Source organism: Nelumbo lutea, chromosome 1 (assembly GCF_056320005.1).
Source record: "Nelumbo lutea isolate HS-2025 chromosome 1, American lotus-T2T, whole genome shotgun sequence".
Lineage (NCBI taxonomy): Eukaryota > Viridiplantae > Streptophyta > Magnoliopsida > Proteales > Nelumbonaceae > Nelumbo > Nelumbo lutea.
Window position 1 is genome coordinate 168,474,323 of NC_142684.1, and position 21,950 is coordinate 168,496,272.

The following is a 21,950-nucleotide window of genomic DNA, read 5'->3' on the forward strand; positions in this document are numbered from 1 at the left end:
AATGAGCCGAGTGTTCAATTCGAACAGTCAAACCATTCGACCTGGACCCCTAACTGGTTTGGTCACCGGGTCGGTTTTAAAAACCATGATTCTAACAAAAGGGTTGGCAAACAACTTGTGCCAAAAGGAGAAATTATTGAAGAGATTGGAATGTAGAAAATTGTATAATCATCAACTTTGATGCATCAGTTGGGGATGAGAAATGCAGCTATAGGAATCATTCTAAGGGATATTCATGGCGTTTTTATTGCAGCGAAAGCTCAGCAACTAGGAAAATGCCCAGTTCACATATCACATGGCAGAAGGATGGGCGGCTCTTAAGGGGCACTGTATTGATAATACATCCACACCACAGAACAGAAATAGAATAATTATAGAGTGTGGTATGATTCAACTCATGTGGTTTCAACCACACCACAGTAGGACCCAATAGATTCATACACGCCACACGAGATAAAGAGCACCCCTCCCCTTTAATTAACCAACTGTATCCTTCCTATTACAATGACGAATCTTAGTTGACAACCAACTTACACTGTGTTTAGTTTTGATAGGAAATAAGAAAGAAACAGAAGTTAAGAGAAGGTTGTATACGAAATTTGTGAAATTTATTCAGACGTGTAGTATGTTACTTGTCTAGCTCACTTGAAACCACCAGAAATAATCAAGCCTTTCCAAGAGGATCCCTTCTATATTCTTCCATGCCCATTCCTCTTAAATTTCCCCACCCAACTCATAACAAAACCACAAGATGCTGGCCGAAATACCCGACAGCTTCCATGGCGAGATCGATCGATGATCTCGATGTTTCAAACCATATGTGGCCAGTCGGCAACCATAATTTGTTTCCGAAAGACAAAGCCTACAATACATTGAACAAGCAAGACTAAGCTTGTGTTTGGGGCTTAAAAGTGTTTTGGCTTTAGATGTAATGTTTTTAAAAGCAATTCTTACCAAACACTTGTAAATTAAGTTCGAAAAAAAAAAAAAGAAATGTTTTGAGACTTTGATAAAAATTAGAACTTAATTAGAACCCCAAGGGACAAAACCTAAAATTAGGGCGTTGTGCGTTTGGGCTTTACTTTAAAAGCTTGAATCCAAAAGCTTATCCAAACATGACCTAAAAATTTGTATCGTGTGTAAGATCCAAAAAGCTATGATTTACTGCAGATACAATTCATTAATGCACCGGTATTTCAACAACTCTAACTACTTACTAGGTTGTTGAAATACTGGTGCAATTAAGAGCAGAAGCATTGAATGATGGATTAATTGCTAGAGCGGCCACGTAAAATCATTCATCAATATCAACTTCTTCTTTTTGATAAGGAACGAGGGTACATTAGCTATTGTTTACTAGTTAATTGATGAATCGCGACCCTTACTTCTTTTGGTTTTGTCGTTTTAACAGGAAAAGTTTCCATTTTTATCAAATAGGCTGTTGCTAAAGATCAGCATATCTGGTTCTTATTATTATTATTACCTGTTAAGTTAAATGCCAAGAGTACAAATACACGTTTCCCATACTTGCAATTATATTAGCACCAAGCTAAGCTAGCTAGCTATTAAAGACAACCTACCTTCCGGATGTGAATCGGCCATAATTATAAAGTATATAAGAGAGGAGAGGTGGTTTCAATTCCAATCTACGGTTGGATGAATGTGCATGGCCGCCAGCACAGCAGATCCCAATTCTTACTTTTCCTCTTTTCGACGTGGAAGTACTGAGCTCGGATCTCCTGACCCACAAAGATTCTATACAAGTCTGAAAACATTTTCAGTATTTATATATTATCATTCATGAGAGATGTTCGTGATGTAATGGAGCTTTCATTTGGCAAATTACATTAGACCCATTATAGCTGTGTGCAAATTTTATATTTATAAACCTAAATGTTAGTATTAGTTGGAAAGCTTTTAGGTTTTATAGAGATAAAAAGACTAATTAAGGTGTAATTTGAAAATCTTTAGGGCATGGTACATGATAAAGGAGTTACATCACATCACATGATGTATTTATTTTTCATTAGTTCATGTCTTACAAGATATATTTTTACATTTTATCACTTTTTCCTTCACATTTGAGTTATGTTGCAACAATTTCTACAGACAAAAGCTTGTTTGCTAAACTTCCGGTGGAAATAGGGTTAAGGAAAGCTAGATGAGGATATGAAATTATCGAGTACTAATTAGTCGATAGGGAAAAAAAAAAGAGAAAATTTAAGAACAATTTTAATATATGAAATTTTCTTTAAAAGATTAAAATTTTCACAATTGAGAAAATTGAATTTCATGTGTTCACATTCTTTGTGAGATTAAGAGAAGTACAACTATGAATAAGGGCATTGATGGAGAGAGGTTTCAAGTGTTTACATGTGTGCAGAGTATCTTAGGTGAGCTTAAACAACTTGTTTGTGGGGACTTTTTAAGTTCTTCAAATTGAATGATGGATTTTAACTGTAATTTCAAATTGAATGATGGATTTTTTTCTTTTGATAATGGTTAATAAAATTTAAAATGTCTTCCCCTCCTGAAAGCTTAGGAAGTTAGAAAAAAATACTTAAAAGAGTGTTACATTCAAGTTGGGTAATTAAATTTAAACACAGAATCAATGTGGATGCAAGATTCCTGGTTGGGTTGACAAATAGGGATTTTCGTTGTTGAACCCTACCTGTTTTTTTTTTTTTTCTTTTAATTATCTATTTTTCATGTGGATTGAATGGATGGGAGATCCATCATATGGTTGGCCGAACACTACAGGAAGGTTGGGCGAAATTTCAAAAATTTCTTTACTCCCATCCAGGAATCCTATTCCCAATTTAGAAAACTGCATTTTCAACGTTCGTTCTTGTAACCAAACCAGACCAAATTTTAAACCAAGTTAAGGGAGGGATATACCTGATATGGAATCCACGCAAAAATGCTCCTCCCAACTCAAGTGTTCACGCTCAAAGAGAATACCAAATCCTCCCTCTACTGAAGATGACAGCTTTGGGTGAGGTAGGATTAACAGGCAGTTCTTCACCAAGAACTAACGATTCTTCAGCAAGAATCGAATGGGACAATGTGCACAACTTCTAAATTGTTTCTTCTGGTAAGAAACAATATCAAGATCAAATCTTGATCCAATCCAAGAACTGGATAACGAACAGGGTAGGGCAACAAGAACAGGAAGAGAAATAGTAGAAGGCAAGAGCAGTCTAACTATGCTGTCTTCTGTCTGTATTCGGAGAATGTATCTTTGGAGGTTCACCCTACTCTCTTATTTATAGCCTTAAAGAAAAAATTTCCTAATCCCATTAGGAGTTTCCTAATCCAAATCTTTTATTTGGATATGAACTCTTTAAGTGATAATGATAATCTCTTATCTTATCTACAGATAAAGATCAACTTTGCTAATCAAATTAGGAGTTCCTTTGATCCAAATCTTTATTTGGATCTGGACTCTTTAAGTGGATAAGGATAATCCCTTATCTTATCTGTTGATCCAAATCCCAGATCCACCATATTTAATTAATCTAATTAACCCAGTTCGAAATGGACTTTTGGGCCCATTAAGCTTTCAGGCTCACTTCCTCTTTAATGCTGGCTAGCTTGACTCTCTTTGTATGGCATGAGACCTTATCATTGATTTATACATCAGTCACATGGGTTCAGCCTAGCCTCTGTTACAAGGCCTGGCCGAATTCACTACTGAATACAGTGAACCCCTAAGTCCATCACTATGGGCTCTTAATGGGCCCAACATTTACACTAAATGGTCATTGGGTCCAGCCATCTTATGAAGGCCCAAGGGCTGTGGGCAGATGCAAGGTTAGCCCATTAGGTGTAATCTTCAATGGTCTTACACTTAACCTCTCAGCCCATAATGATCAAATACTGCCCGACAAGAGATGACCTCTCCCTCAACTGCAAGGTGTAGTGTTGCACTCTACTCACATGGATTCCGAGAATTAAAACCTTTTGCAAACATTTTGGAACCATAATATATATATATATATGTGTGTGTGTGTGTGTGTGTGTGTGTGTGTGTGTGTGTGTGTGCATGTAAGAGTGCATCCCCGATCATTTTTTATGTCAGATTGGTCTATCTCTATATAAATATATTTTGCAAAATAAATTTCAACGGTTGAAATCAATTGTTGGCAGTTTAGGTTTCCATCAGAGAGAGTGCATCCCCGATCATTCACTTTGCTCGACAAAGGGGCTGATCTTGTCACTATGATCACCCACTCAGATGAATTCTCGGATTGTCCCAACATACCCAGGTTTTGACCCCCTCTAAGGATCCCATTAATTGGTATATCAAAGATAGACCAATCTGACACTTAGTGCAATATCATAATCGAGTCTAGGGGTCAGGTGTAACATTATAGTTTTGCCCATCTATCTCCAAGGTCCAGGACAGTACTGGAATTTTGGTCCGGTTCAAGGTTTCAAGAAAACCCACACTGCATGTACCTCATGTCTCACCCTAACAATTAAGACAAGCCACCCCAACCAACTTGGCAGTACACCAGTGTCAGCCTTGGCAGGATAAATCTCCCCAAATTTATCCAACAGTTGCAAGATTCTAAACTAACACAAGTCTCATATATGTCCAGTTTAATAGTATTACATGGAAACACACTATAATAACATGAATCAAATGTATATTTTATTCATTTACAATAAATGTCATAAAGTACATCATGCTAATTGGAGATAAAGTCATACATTATCTAATAATTTTTTTTTTAATCATCTATTTTTCATATGGACAGTAGGAACTCAATGAATCGGCTACACATATTTGTTGCTAGAATTATGCCCCACCTTTTAATTTATTGAAGTTTCAGCTGCACTTGAAAAAATCTATCCATTCATATTCCATAACTAACATGTTGAATCAGAATTGCCGTTCTTTCTTCTATATCTATTTACTTTGGTGGTCAGTGACCATTTTCCTATTGTGGTTTCCAATTTTCTTGAGATTATCATTCTTGTGGGTTTTACTTGATTCCTGTTACGTTTTCTTCTTTGTACTTTTGGTGATATGCCTCAATCATCTTCTATTTGGGCAGTTTGAAAAGCACTGCATGAACAGGCCTAAGTGACTTGCGTTTTTCTTTTTTCGAAAAAATATATATGAACAGTCCCAATGTAGATTTCTGAATTTTACGGCAAACTTATAAATATTCAAAATGACAAAAACTTTCATTCTATACATGCTCGCCAGTAAATTAGCATTAATTTGAAATTGACACTTATCCCAATTGTACTTTAAGCCCAAAAATTCCGACCTGGGTTGAACTGTCATTCATTCTTTATTTTATTTGTGTTTTTATTTTTATTTTTATTTTTATTTATACTTAAAGTTGAGACAATGGGGTTATGTTTCATCTAATTTTGGCAAGACGTGGCACCTTTCGCCTAGCCTAAATATTATCATCGTTTTGGTTCAACGTGTAAGGCAGGGATCTGTTACACGTATCGTGCATGCACTTTCAATCAATCTATGACAGGTGCCCAATTACATGTGATTCACATGATGACTATTTAAGTACGTGTAATCGGACACAATCTGAATACAAATTAATATAGCAGATACCAACTTGGTTTCGCGTGTACTTGGATCGGTTCAAGCTATGACAGGTGTCATGTATATTACACGTGTATGAATAGGCATCGAATCTAATAGGCACAAGCACGCTAAATGGAGACTTGATAAATTTGACAATTGTCAAAAAGTAAGAATTAATCTTTTATAAATGTAGAATAGGCTGGAGGTATTTCAAAGGGACAAATGTCAAGAAACTTTTAAGTGTTCACGTTGTGTCTACCTGATCCGACTTGTGTAAAACTGCCTTTGGTTGACGGGTTCGGCATGTTACTTTTATATGCAATTGTACACTTGTAATCCAGTAACACCTAAAATTCTTTTTTTATTTTTGTGTAAAAGAAAAAAGGAAAAATCTATGTTGCAGGAAAGGTATATTGAAAGAGTTTTGATCAATCAAAACCCACCCATAAATTTTGATATTTTGATAAATAATATCTGATTGACTATTAAATTAATGATTTCAGTTGATTGGTCAAATACTTTTTGGATATCATATCTTTCTCATATCATAGTTGAACCCACTTTTAAATTAATGGCTTTGAAGGGAAAAGCTTAAAGAGCTTGAATCGTAAATTTAGCCAAGTGAAAGAGAGTATTTTGGGCGAAAATGTTTTTATGTTTTTTTAAAGAGATTTTTGAGCTTAATGAAGGAATATTCAAATTACAAGAATCTGGCTATTGTTGGCTATTGTTTTTGTCCTCTTCTTCCCTCTTGAAAGCATTTGATGATGTGAAGACCTCTATTAACGTTAAAAAGCCTTTTAATGTAACAAAATTACATGTTTTTCCTCGAATGAAAAACAGTAAAGCTATAATTTAGACTAGAAAGCCCGAAAATGATTAAAATGAGCCGAGAAATTGCTCCTTAGTGAAGCTCGTTTTGGTACCTCAATCAACGTTGAAGCCCTCCCAACTCCCAAGCCCTAATAGTTGTAGCTGACCTAACCCGTGAATCATCAATCGCTTACCAATTACCAGCTTCGGAAAAATAAGAGCTAAATGACCAAGGCCACGTACTTACCTAGTAAGAATAAGTGTTTTTCGATTCTGATTCATGGAAAAGGGGCCAATTTCAACCCTCCATTCAGAACTAGACACATTATTGCTTTAAACATTTTGAAATAAAAAAACAAGCATAAGGCAGAAAATTGTTTACTGGAATAAAATTTTCATATTTCTAAAACAAAAATAAAATAAAAGTAAGATACATGTTACTGTCTGTCTTTATTTTTATCAAAGATTGGGGATCTCAGCAACCTTTTCCTCAGTCAAAACATTCGCCATTAATATAGGGCGACCGATCCATGAAACCGGGTGTTCACTGACTGAAATCAGACATAAGACATGCTAGTCTGATTCTCAGTTGAACCTAATTAATTATTTACCAGTTTGGTCTAAAGACTTTCTTTTAAAGGGCTCACAACGGGGTAGCTCATCCCCCAATCCAGGAGTAGGTGGGGTTCCATCTTAAGTCTTTATTTTTGATCAGCAGAAGATATTATTTCTTCAATTTCGAGAATATCTTTTTTTTTTTTCAGTTTAATAAAACTTATAGGTTGAGACGCCGCTTTATATATACATAGCTTTCATGTCTTTATTCTATGGTAGACTGATATAAAAAATGGTTTAATAATATGAAGAAAGAAAAGAAAATAAAACCGTTCTCCTTCTTTCTCCTTTCTCTTAGAAGATTTGGATGGGATGGGATAGGATGGAAAAGTGTAAAAATTTACCTTTCTATTGTTTGGTTTTATATATGAGAAAATAATAGGAAAAGCACCATCATGTGCTGCTTCTTCGCTGGATTCATGAAGAAGAGAGCTCCATGACTGCAACGGCAATCACAGAGAGAGAGAGAAAGAGAGAGAGAGAGAGGGAAAATGAGGAATGAGAGAGAGATGGGAGTGCTGAGATTCTTAGATCGCCGCTGCCGAGAGTTGTAGTGGCGATTAGAGAAAGGGTGGAAGAAGGATCGAGAGTAGGAATTCTGGTGAGATGAAGCCGAAGGAAGACGAATAGCTACGAAGCCAGAAACAATGGATGACCGGAGAAACTTGTCAAAACCAGTGAGACGGTTGTCGGAGACAGTAGGAATGATGAAGTATAGCCGTTGTGGGGTGCTCTATTTCACCAAGAGGAAGACGAATAGTAGTTCGCCGGCAAAAAGCGAAGATGTAAAGGAAGGGGGAAGAAGGGGGAAGTAGAGAAAATGGAAGAACAAAGAGGTACTAGAGGGTAAATGATCCTGGTCACTGCCACTGGTATTTCCTGTGTCCGTTGTCGAGAAGACGATGAATAGTGTTTTTTTTTTGGACGAAAAGCCGAAAACAAATGACAAAAGAAGAAGAAAGAGAAGAAGAAAGGAGAGAGGGAGGAAGGGAGTGGATGATAGGGGTGCTGCCACCACTGCTCTACATCTGGGTTCGAACGGGGAAGGGGAGGTAGCAGGTCTCCACATAGTGGTAACAATGGTTCCTCAAGTTTTTCCACCGGGGTCGCACTATCCCATATTTTTTTTTATCCCATCCCTCTATTTCCCTCAAAACAAATAAAAGAAAATCGAATATTTTTGGAATATTCTCTTTTTTCTCATCCCCATCCCACAAACCAAACGGAGCCTTATGAAAAGAAGAGGTGAGAGAACATCCTAACTGATCATTGGAGGGAGGGGAAAAGCAGTCAGAGGAGAGATAAAGAGGTCTCCAATTGGAAAAGAAAATAAAAAATATGCTTAAATTTACAATTTTCTTTTTTAATATTTTGACAAATAAAAAAAGAAAAAAATGCATGACTCATAAGACAACCGGTATACAAGTTTAATTCATCCAGGATAAATTTCTTAAACTATCCTTATCCTTATAGTTTGATTAATTGACTAAGTATATCTCTACTTTTTAACTATTACAATTGATTAAGTTTTTCTTTTTTTCTGTTATTAACATTTGTTTACAAAAAGATGAAAAAAACTATTCTAAACTTTCAAAATAAAACATTAACATCAGTGCTGCGGTTTGACAACATCAACCAACGGCATAAACACATGCCCAACACCCATATGAATCACCCAAGCGCATGGTCAACATCCGCACTTGAACCTGCATCTGACAAGGGTGAAGCCAACGGATTGAAGTTCTATCAATCCGTTTGTGTACACTAGTTAATCATCAATATCTATATAAATATATTAAGCTTAAATGTATATATAAGAAGACCTAAGGATGAGAGAAATAGAATCTAACAATATTTTTTGCTTTTTTTATATAAATTATAAGAATGTCACTCTCTACCAACTCTCTCTCTTTTGTTTTTTTTTTCTTTCAAATTACAAGAATGCCACTCTCTCCTATCAATTCTCTCTCTCTCTCTCTCTCTCTCTCCTTATAAATTACAAGAATGCCACTCTCTCTCCAACTGATGGAGACATTAGCTTGGCATCTCGGCTGCTAGGGGACCTACAATAAAAGGTAGTCGAGTTGAGCCGAGCTGAGCCGAGCTCGAATTTTTGAGCTTAAGCTCAAGTCTCTAATTCGAATCGAGCTCGAGCTAGACGATACCTCGACCATTGAGGGAGACCTCGGCTCGACACCTTGGTCACTAAGGAGGATCTTGGCTCAGCAACTCGACAAATGAGGGAGACCTCAACTCAGCACCTTGTCAACTAAGAGAGACCTTAACTCGACATCTCATATGATAGGGAAACATCATCTCGACACTTCAGTAATTAAAGGAGACCTCGATTTGGCACTTCGGAAATTGAGGGAGACCTCGACACCTGCAATCAAAGGTAGCTGAGCTTGAGCTCAAGCTTAAGTCTCTAATTTGAATCGAGCTCAAACTTAATAGTTTATGAGCGAGCCCCTACAACACAGGGCCCCCTCCGTTAGTAAATATATTAAACTGAAATGTGTATGTAAGAAGGCTTGAGGATGAGGGAAATGAAATCTAACAATATTTTTTGCCATTTTTCATAAAAATTACAAGAATGCCACTCTCTACCAACTCTCTCTTTTGCTATTTTTTTCTTTCAAATTATAAGAATGCCACTCTCTCATACCAATTCTCTTTCTCTCTTGCTTTTTTTTTCTTTCAAATTACAAGAATGCCACTCTCTCCTACCATCTCTTTCTCTCTCTCTCTCTCTCTCTCCTTATAAATTACAAGAATGGCACTCTCTCTAACTGAGGGAAACCTTAGCTTGACATCTTGACTGCTAGGGGACCTATAATAAAAGGTAGCCAAGCTCGACCACTAAGAGAGACCACGGTTCAACACCTCGATCATTGAGGAAGATCTCGACTCAGCACCTCAACAACTGAGGGAGACCCCAGATCGGCATCTTGTCATTTCGCCTACTAGGAAAACCTCAACTTGACACTTCAACAGTTGAAGGAGATCTCGGTTTGACACCTCGACAATTGAGAGACCTACAATCAAAGGTAGCCAAACTCAAACTTCTGAACTTTTGACTCGAATTGAGTTCAAACTCAAGCTCAAGTCTCTTCAAACATGATAATTTATGAACAAGCTCCTGCAACGAAGGAACCCCTTCACTATTAAATTTGTATGATGGATTCGCTTTCGCCCAACCTCTATGCGATTTTTGCAAGCTGGCCGAAGAGCATATGTTTGAATCAAGAGTGCACAACATACTCGATTGGCTCCAGCCCCGACCTATAACCGGCAGCGATGTTCTGCCCCACATCGTCCTACAGCACATTCGAGCCTTGTATTGAAAACATCTTTGAATAATGCCTCATCATTTTTTGTATTATCATCGGATACACGGCTGGAATGTGCTGTAGGACAGGGCTGATTTGAACTCTGTTCAGCCTGTCACAGTCACCAAAACAATGAAAAACCCGCCAGCGACGAGAGTGAGAGAGAGGGAAACGCACTAAAATTCGCCATGCCACGTCTTCGTTTTCCACATGTCAAACGAGTGGTGAAGAGGTCCTCACAATGACAGTTAAGCACCAGACACGTGTCAGCACTCAGCAGAGCCAGCCTAGCCTTTTCCTCTCATCTCGATCGAACCACCCAAAAGAAACACACCAAAACGCGAGCGGGCGGGGACTATCACGCCTCACGCGGCCGCCTCAAGAGAGGAGAGGAGAAAAACTGTTGGGCCCACAACTCCCCTTGGGGCCCACAACTCCCCTTGGGGCCCGCGCCAGCCATCACATGACATGATCGACAATGGCCCACATGAAACCACTCTGCACGGTCCACGAAGCACCTCTTACTTTGCTTGTTGATCCACCACTTGTGATAGACCTCACCTTTCCCCAAATCTCAACAGACTCCCCCGCCTAACACGAACCCATCCTTACACGTTCCAACTTAAACACACTTGTGCGCACGTTCTGGATCCACCCGACGCACCCGTACCTCCTCTCCACCGTGAAGCGGAGGGAGAACGATGGTTGAAAGAAATGAGAGACGGACGAGAAACGAAGGTCGTTAATGACGGAAATACTGTAGGTTGGGAGATTTTTCTTCCCAGAATCAACAAAAAATGGACAAAACCTTTTGAATGACCAAACCCATTCAACAAAATAATAATAATAATAACTCAGCTTTGCAGGGTTTAAGTTCTAATTCCCTTTAACACGCTCGCCCTCTGCATTCTCACTATTTTAACGATGTTGTCGATTATTCGCAGAGCGACCTATGAACTGAAGCTCTTGTTTGTCGTAAATTTCAAAGTAGAGGTGCCAATTTTCCCTGTCCCTAACGGGTATCCGGGCTCCCCGATCCGATGGGGTGGGGGATGGGGGTGCCTTGGCGGGGTCGGGGACGGAGATGGGGCTACCCCTGAATTCCCGATCGGGGACGGGGAATGCAATCCCCGCTCCGACCCGTCCCCGATTAATATATATATATATAAATATATTTATATGTATATTATTCGTTTCTAAAATATTAATTATTAAAAATTTAAAAACAATAAAAGTGTAAAACACTAAAATAAAACCTTCCACATTAGACAAAGAGAAGAGAGAAGTCGAGAACTCTCAATTCTGTTTCTAGAACAGTTAAACCAATGAACCCTAGCTTCATGAGTGCCTTCATCTTCCGTTATCTTCGATTCTTCATTGTCGATTTGCCGACCGCCATCACCGTCAGAAAACTCAGAACCCTAGCTTAATGCCTTCTCGAGTGATAGAAAAGAGATACTCAAATAAGAGTTTCGGTCATGATCAATCCTTCTAACCTTCATCTATCATCACTAATCGCCGCCGATCTTAACTCCCCCAACGGTCCTCTCTCTCTTTCTCTCTCTTAATCTCAATCTCTTTGTAACTTCTTAATCCGTCGGGGATTCGGGTCTCCAACAAGAAATTTATCCCCGTTAGGGTCGAGGATGGAGGGGGATTCCTTTCCCGCCGGAAATTGAGGACATGGGCAGAGGTTAATTTGGGAATCAGAATCGGGAATGGAAAATGTAATCCCGACCCCATTGTCATTCCTATTTCCAAGTGGTAGTATTGTTTTTCTTTTTTTACTTTTTAACAACCTGTTGGAAACCCATCGAGAAATAATTGAGATTTCATGTCCTTGAGTCGGTAATATTTGACATAATGGTGAACATAATTTGATCACGATAGGTTAGTGGATTTGAGTCTATTTTCATTGTTTCTGTCAAAATCGTATTGACCTCTTAAGCATGATTAATAAATATATTAATTTTGGATTGATTCACTTAATTTGAAAATAACATGTTGATGACCTGAAAAAAAAATTCATTATTATTTGAAAGGTTTTTAAAAATGTTGAACATTTATATGTCCTTTTTTATTTTATATGAATTTTGTATTAATTTCTTTGAAGTTCCAAGTATTAGATCATGGATGTATGTATTTAGTTTTGATTTAAAAATATAGATTTAGACTATATTTGAATGTGTAAGGGATAGACTTATATAATACTAAAGTATTGTTGTGGAATAAATGCAGTAGTGGGACTATTTTACTATTTAAATATATTATTATTTGATTTAAACAAGTTAATTGTATTAATTTTATATTAATTTGGGTTATATGTCATCTAATATAGAATTAAATGGATATCAAAATCATGCCGTGTCAATAAATGAGTTATGCAGGTGATTTTATATTGTATTACACATAAAATAAATAAGTCATATTTGTGTTTAAAAAATTAACATGATTAATTAATCGTATCACATTAATACATTGATTCATGTATCCGAATACCTTTACGTTAACATAATAAACGAACACGATAGAAAACCATGAATTATCACCCTTACTTGTGAGTGGTTTGAAGGGCCCTCATATTAGTTGTCTTTTTTTTTCAATTTTATTTTTCTCCTAATTACCAAAAATTTTCTGTTTTCTCTCGGCCCATATATATATATATATAGTTTTAATTTCCCTTCAATTATTGGTATTCATGCCACAATGCAAGAGGGGATGCCAAGAGTACTTTCCCCTGCTGCTCCTGCTCGGAAAGCTGTGTATAATTGTATCCAATCACGATTGAGCACATCAATGTTACGCATTGCATCACCCATTCCACCACGTACCCCTTTTTCTTTCTGCCAACAAGTGTATTCACTAATAAGATTTGGTGGCATGCAACATCAACTTTCCGTCAGCATCAAATGTGTTTGGTTATTGGGCTGATTTAAGTACTTTCTGCATCGTCCTCCTTCACCTCCGCCTCAGGTAATGCGAAAGTAACTTTTAGGTGAAATACTTTTTGAGGTTTCTAACTTCTTCAAGGTGGCGTTTCCATTTAACATGCCCATGTGGACTGTGGCGCACCTACTACATGTTTTAAACCAACAAAATCACACTAAATAAATGTGCTATGTGAAAAGCCTATACTTTTTTACAGTTTTTACGTCCTCAAAATAAGGATGCGAGTTGATGAGACAGACCTAACCAACCCCAACCCCAACCCCAGAATGCAATGCTCTAATAAAAAGCATACTAGAAATTATTAACATGCATGACCTAACAAGTAAGAAGAAGAAGAAGAAGAAGCTAAGCTAGCGAATCTGAGTTCTCTCATTCATCATCATCTACGTACTGAGAAGGCCATCTCCAGCTCCAGCTCGTTTGATTATTACACTTAACTGTTTTTCAACCACGTAGCCAACCGAATAGCAATAATAAATAAGGCCCCCAACCGTGTGGAATACATAATACCTGGCGGTGAAGGAGCAGGCCCACTCTCTCAGTTTCACCGGCCTCCCTCTATAATATTTTCCTGTTGCACCCACTTCATCAAATAGTGATAACACCCCTTGACTCTTTGAGAGTGAGAGCTGCGTTCCAGTTTTGCAACCAGCCACTGAACGTCCACCACGTATCCCTTGGTCTCTTATAACTCAAAAGTTCATTACTTCTTCGTCGGTAATGCGCACGTACCAGTCTCTCCACCCACCACGTTCTATATAAATCCATGCATTACTCCATCCTAAGACCTGAACACCCACGCCCAACCCTAGTGTAAGGCTTCTTCATCTTGATCAACTTTGTCTAGCTAAACTGTTTTGCATCATGAAGTGGGTACCCAATTTTCTCTGATATCGATCACTGGAGAAGCTTTAGAATTTAGATCATCATCAGTTGATGAATTCCGGTAGTACTGAAAAATCAGCAATAATCATAGCCCAAGAAATAATGTCCCAAGTCATCACCTCTCTCCCACTTGCTCCGGCCTTGGCCTTTGTGTCTGCTCATCTCCCAAGCGTGGTGCTTTGTTCTTTACTTGCAATTTTTATCGCTGCCATGCACTACGTGAATCGTCGTCCGAGGATCTTTATGCTGGATTTTGCGTGCTACAAGCCAGATGATGCTTTAAGGTGTCCTCATTCCATTTTTCTGGAGCGTTCAGGTCTTTTGGGAGTGTTCTCTGAAGAGAGCATGAATTTCCAGAAGACAATCTTGGATAAATCAGGGATTGGGCAGAAGTCATACTTCCCCCGGGCCTTATGGATGTTGCCACCCAATCCGTGCATGGCCGAGGGAAGGAAAGAGATGGAGACTGTGATGTTTGGGGCCATCGATGAGGTCTTGAAAAAGACTGGGGTGAAGCCTTCAGATATTGGGGTTGTGGTTACCAATTGTAGCGTCTTTAGTCCAACTCCTTCTCTAGCTGCCATGATCATAAACCGTTACAAGCTCAGAAGTAATATTAGGAGCTATAGCCTCGGTGGCATGGGTTGCAGTGCTGGAGTTATATCCCTGGACCTTGCCAAACAGCTTCTCCAGGTTGGTTTCTCTCTCTCTCTCAAGTCTCAACCTCTCATGCATATTCTGCTTGCTGTTTTCATTTGGTTTAAGCTTATTATATGTTGTTTATCTCTAAAATAATACAATTAACGGTCACCGTGATCCCAATAAATCACAGACAATAAAGATTTTCTCTTTTCTTTTATAATACTTTGCCACGTGAAACTTAACCAGATCAACAAGTTAGGTTCAGCCTTTCTGTTTTTTATCTTCCTTCTTCTTCCCAGTAAAAGGTAGGTGCTGTTCCGGTTGCTTTGTTTGCCACTTCACGTGTCAAACAACCATCTTTACTGAAGAGAAATTCATCACAGCAATTACTATCTAACCATATATATCTGATTAAAAGGCTTTCTAGATGATTTTTTTTTTTTCATTGGAGCCAAATTTTCGAAACTTGTTTGGTCCATCGGAACTTGGGAAAGTTTACTCAGTTGTTAACTAGACTGAACGTTGGTTCGATTTAGGAATCAAAATCCAAATTTCGAAGTACAGTTAGTAAATTCAATTGAGTGGTTTTACATGGAAGGTCCTTTTGTATTCCTTTCTTCATCCGCTGTGCATACGTGCATGATATGGCCCATTAGCCATGTATTGCATACACAGATGTTCTACTTATCTTACACCAATCAGCTTTTTTTCTTACTTTAAGCATAAATCTGAAATTTTTTTTTTTTCATTTCCGTCCTTCACGTATATAAATAAATTGGAAATTCATCCTCCATTATTCCATCACGTTACCATGCATCATATAAAAAAGAAAAAAAAAAACTAATGCCCATATGGTCAGGAGTCAATAGTCAGCCAAAATTCTGTCAAACTTTGACTGAGTTATTTTCACATAAATTGTGGAACGATATACAGTTGGCTGTTATTTTCACATAAATTTTGATATTTTTCTATATTTTAGGTTTTCTCATTTTCTCCATTTTTAAAATTTGTTTGATTTATTATACAATTAGTATCAAGCAAATGGGGAAGAAAACAAAAGGATACTTTTACTAATTAAGTGCTAGTGCAACGCCTTTTTTCCTAATAATCCCCACTCATCACTTGGTCCAAAGTCCAAACCTTGGAAGTCTGTTCTCTTTCTCTCATGTGAGAAACACAGACAAAGACACATTTCAGCCACTATTGATGGTTTTCTACCAAAAGGTAATAGAGGCAAAAGTAGAAGAGCAGAGCAATCATAAACACAAAACTTACAAACTGCTTATACCTCAAGATCGACTAGGACTCGATATGGAGTTCGGATTTGCTGCCCACATCCCGTGACGCTTGCAACTGACCTCATGATGACCCACATCTGATGCATGCAACTGATATTTATATAAATAGGGGGATAGTTTAAAAATATATATATAGCAACCAAGAGAAATAATGGCAGAAGCATCCAGATTGCTGCATGATGTTTCAGTGCTCCCGTGAACCCTAAGCTTTTTACTTGTCTTTGTTCGAAATTAACGTTTTATCTCTTTCCCATTTCTGTCTCCAATATTATCAGTAATTCATCAACTTTATTAGTAGTTTCCTGTTTAATTGGTTCAAGATTGGCTCTGCTTATAAGTTATAAAGACCATGTTGCCATGTTCCTGATTAGGAAATTAATGGAGGTATTATTGGCCCGTTCAGATAATTGACAGTCACCGTCGAACCACTCTTTGTCTTCGATTGTATTTATACTATGCGGCCTAAGCCGGATTTATATAGTTGGTCTCGAGGAACCGTTCAATCTAAAAGCTTAATCTGTTCTGAATTATAAAGAAAAGTGAACCATTTGGTAATTAAGTTGGTAGGTTAGGTCCCTGAATATGTTTTTACTCTCCAACGGTTGTTGGCTCAACAATGAATTTGTTTGTTTGTAGCCTATACCTATTGGTGGCCTGGTTTTAACTTTTATCTTGGTGGATTCTGTTGTTTTGTTGAAGTGAAATCGACCCAAATAAGTTCTGTTTCTGGGTTTTTAAATGATTAATATTACAAGTAATTATAGAAGAAATTAGTAAGTGATGATCTCATGCATTTGGGCATCAAATAAACAGGTGCATCCGAACTCCTACGCTCTAGTGGTTAGCACAGAGAACATAACTCTTAATTGGTACTGGGGCAACAACCGCTCCAAGCTCGTTTCTAATTGCCTCTTCCGCATGGGCGCCGGCGCCGTCCTCCTTTCAAACAAGATGTCCGACCGCCACCGCGCCAAGTACGAGCTCCTCCACACCCTCCGCACACACTACGGTGCGGAGGAGCGTGGGTACCGCTCCGCATACCAGGAAGAAGACGAAACTGGAATTGTTGGTGTGACCCTCTCCAGAGACCTAGCCACAACGGCAGGAGATGCGCTGAGGACCAACATCACTAAGCTAGGTCCTCTAGTGCTTCCTCCTTCGGAGCAACTCTTCTACTTGGCCAATTTGATTGCAAGGAAGGTGTTTAAGATGAAGATAAAGTCTTACATGCCAGACTTCAAGCGGGCTTTCGAGCATTTCTGCATCCATGCAGGAGGTAGAGCTGTCCTTGACAGCGTAGAGAAGAATCTGCATCTGACGGATTGGCAGATGGAACCTTCAAGAATGACCCTTTACAGGTTTGGCAACACATCCAGCAGCTCCTTGTGGTATGAACTTGCCTACTCCGAGGCTAAGGGGAGGGTCAAGAAGGGGCATCGGGTGTGGCAGATTGCACTGGGTTCTGGTTTTAAGTGCAACAGTGCTGTGTGGCGGGCACTCAGGACCGTAGATCCCACCAAGGACAAGAATGCTTGGTCCGATGAGATTGATGACTTCCCGGTTATTGTGCCCAAGCTGGCCTCAACTCAGCATTGATCCTCATCAACCACTTTGATCAGTCTTTGATTGAATATAATGTTAATGTCGTCGATCTCAGGCATGTTAATGCATGCTCATATGCCTTTTGCTATATCTTAGGTTCCCATGTCAAAAAAGTTATCAGATGGTTTCAACCATCAATCAGAAATATATTCTCATGTCATTTAATTTCTATCGTCACTAATGGAAAGGAATAACTCAATTAATTAGATCAATGGTCAATGGAAATATATTCTCATGTCATTTAATCATATGTTCATTTACCTTTTTTTAGTTATGGTTATTTTTTTTTTCTCTTTTAATGAGAGATATAGAGAAATGGGGATTTATGGTAAGATGCCTTAATTTGAACAATTATTTATTAATTAAGATCCTTTTGCTTTTCAATAAATTATTTAATGAGATAAATGCATTTATCTACTAATATTAATTAATTAATTTATTCATGTTATTTTATTTTTTAAGTAAATAAGATAATGATCGTTTTATCCTGACAATTTTCCTTAGAAGTTACTTATCTATCGGAAAGATATCACTTACTCTGGTATAACATGAATATCTTGATCAATGACAATTAAAATCTCATTGATCAACTTTCCACTCTTTCAAATATGTCATGTCACATTTAAAACTTCTTCCAAATGGAGGTCGGTATGTCATCCATGGCTTGATAAATCGTTTTCCCAAAATTTCAATAGGCCAACAGAAAATGTTGAATGGTACATAATAACTAACAAGTGTGGATTCTCCAAATCATCATTAAAAGATGGACATTTAAAATCTGATATTGAGATCAGTGGCTCCAATTTGCCAAGTCACAATCTCTGTAAAGACAATGAACCAGTACCGATGACTCACAGAAGTAAAAATTTCCAGAGATGTTCCCAATGTAGACTGCAGTGGCCTCTAAAGATCAAATGGGAAGTAAAATGATGTGGACCCAAATGAATGAAGTGATCAGACTTTTAAGTATTTATATTTGCATTTCCATGCATTTACACCAGTACAAATGAAAATCACACTGCAATCAAATTGAGCCTGGACGAAAAAATAATACTTAGAGTATCACTTTATTTATTATTAAAATAATTGACTATCCTCTTCACAAATTTTTGTGTTACCAGGAATACAACACGTAGATGCTAGGAACCCAACAAATATTGAATTGGTGTATCATTGACCATTGCGTGTGCATACATGTCCACCCCAAAGTTGGTAACAACTGCGTTAGGTCCAGACATCCAGCCTGTACAAATTCAAGATTTAAAGAAAGAGGGATGGACTTCTGATTCTGCGACTTCGGTTTCGGTCAGTGCAAGTCTATGCACACGACATCAGCTTCAGTCGGTGCAATTGTAAGGTCCGTTTAAACAAACACTGTTTAAACAGTTTTTATAGCCTTGTATTATTTTCATACTTGTGTGTTTTATTTTATTTTGTGGGAAGATATTTCTATAAGAGTTGTTCAAACGTGTCTCATACCGTTGAAACCTTGCATTCGAAGTATCTTCTACACAAATATAGAAATATTCCTAATGTAAGGCCATAAGAGCTGCACGAACAGGCTTTACACCGACGGAAGCTCTGCAGGGGGCATGGCCATTCAAATATCAAAACACCGTCCTTGTCATCAGCTATTAATTTCCTGCCATTTGCTACCCTTGTAATTAATAAAAATAGGGTGCAACTTGGGCGGATTCGGTGGTTGGGCTTTTGTCTAAATTCGAATAAACTCGGTCCAACCCGAAGCAGTGTAAGATGCTATCATGGGCCAATCCAAGTTACACCAAAAAGACGGAAGATGTAAATGCAAGTGGGTCGGTTAAGTGGGTAAACCCTCACTGACCCGATTGCATCAGAATATTAGGTTAGGGTTAACTCAACCCTAATGCGGCTTTGGTCATCCTTATCCATAAACCCATGCATTTTGCATAGCTTTTGCCATTTGTGATTGAAGGGCTCTGTGATGCAATACACCTATGAACTGAACCGAAGTAGTTGGCGATAATATTTTAACCTTTATTTGGTTCTGAAAATATAATCAATATTAGACTTTTAATTAAGTGCTTTTTACGGAAAAGTTAATGATGAATTGACAAAACCAGATATATTTTAAAAATAATAATTGTAAAAACGGTGAGCGGGAATGAAAAAATCCATCTTATGACCAAATTGCCCCTGATTAATGAAAAAAATCCATTTCATGAATTACTTCTCTCCCACACACTCTCTCTCTCATCAAATCACTCTTCGCACCCTTGCTCAGAGCACTTTCTAGTTTCTTCTCAAAGTTTTCAAACTTCCCTTCATTAACGCAGATGCTAGCCTTGTGGAAACATTAAACAAAATCCTGTAGCTAACTCTACTCAAGCCCGGAGACTGAACAAGCTATTCATCAAAAAAGGATGCCTCGGTCTCGTCCGTCAGTTCCAAGACTCATGGTTGTTCCTTACGACGATTCTTCATCTCTTACAACCATGTGTTGAATCTAAGCTATTGTATTATGTTCTGTTCACACCCCCCCCCCTCTCCCCTTATTCGATCAGAGAAGATTTGATCGAATGTGTTATATATTTATAAATATAAATATAATATATATATATATATATTATTTATTTATTTATAAATATATTATTTATATTATATTTTTACAAATTTATTATATTAATTATTTTTTTATAAAAAAATATATATATATATATATATGATGAAAATAATTAAAAATATTTAATTATTTTTTATTTAAATTGGTATATTTTATTTTTTCCTTTAATAATTTATTAATTAAAAAAAAAACAAATCAGATTAAATCAGATCCAAAGATTCAATAGGATTCGAATTCAGATCAAGTCCTATCAGATCTGATCTGATCTTCAGATCTGACATGAATAATATCGGATTGAATTCAAATATACCCTGATTCGAATCCAATCCAACCCGTTTGCATCCCTATAAAAAGCACTAAGGAGGAGAAAGCACTGAGAAAACATGTACAATACCATCTCTTTTATCTCAAATCTGTACAGCCAACAAGTCCAGCCATGGCGACACCTTCAAGTAGCATTTCGGGATCTTCTTTATCCTTATCTCTATATAGCTTCAGATCTACTAAGCTATGTGTTCCTTATCTGGTTTCTCATAATGGGGATATCTTTCCTATTTTTATTTTTAACGCTTGCTAAAGTACTTTTCTCACCAAGGTTCCTTCATTCGGAGTTCACAAGAAGAATAACAGAATATTCAGAAGACGGAAGAAAAGTAAAACAAGAGAAGGCAATTTAGTCCAAAAAGTGAATTTTTTGTTCAGCTCACCGCATTTGCTATTTAGGATTTAAATACGGCGTATCGTATCAGTATCGGTCATAAGAGATATGGGAAACGCTACGAACAGGTACGTATCCTCTGAGTCGTTCGTATCGAAGAGATAGACATCAATATCAAACCGTATTGTATTGTATTGATTGATACGCACCGGTACAGACTGATACACAAGTGATTCGTGTTTTCGCACGCTCGCGCATCTGACAAGGCTTGAACCAAAGTCACTGCGCACAGACTTGAACACGCCTGGATGCCACTAAGGCTACCATTAGCTCTTGTTGAAAAGTGAAACAAAATAATTCTTTATCAATGCCTATATGTAATCCTAACAAGTGTTCAATAATTCTAAGTAAAGATTAAATAATATTATTTTATTTAAATTTAATATTTTATAAACTAATGGAGTAAATAACTTCTCAAATCCGCATTTATATCAAAAAGAAGTTTTTTATCTAAAAAACATTATATAAATAAAAATATTAATAATAGAATAATAATTTTAGTACTTAAAATTTATAAATTTGAATGTGAAATGTATATTAAAAATTTTATAAATTATTAATTAATATTTTAATTTGCATTAAATAAAAATATATTTATTATTTACAAAAAATGACAATTTATTTCATAAAATAATAATAATAATAATATAAGTTTAGTAATTAAAGATTATGAATTTGCATATGATATGTATCTTAGAAATTTTAGTATCTTTGAGAGAGTTTAATATAAGATTATATGTTTTTATAAATTATTAATTGATATTTTAATTACATTTTACAATAACATTTTTATTGTTTACCAAACATTTGAGAATTAATTTTTAGTTGATTATTCAGTTAATGTTAAAATGTAAAAATATAAAAATAAAAACAATTGATATAATAATTACATATAATAGTTGCATGTGTTTTGTGACATGAACTTCAATTGAAA

The 21,950-nt window shown here is 37.1% G+C and overlaps 1 protein-coding gene across 1 annotated transcript; it reads left to right on the forward strand.

The window, feature by feature from the left end:
* Nucleotides 1–13,806: 13,806 nt before the first annotated feature.
* LOC148879053 (3-ketoacyl-CoA synthase 20-like) lies at nt 13,807–17,944 on the forward strand. The gene is made up of 2 exons (XM_088960441.1): nt 13,807–14,847; nt 16,908–17,944. The coding sequence occupies exons 1-2, from the start codon at nt 14,206–14,208 to the stop codon at nt 17,688–17,690; spliced, it is 1,425 nt and encodes a 474-aa protein (XP_088816567.1). The 5' UTR covers nt 13,807–14,205; the 3' UTR covers nt 17,691–17,944.
* Nucleotides 17,945–21,950: the final 4,006 nt, after the last annotated feature.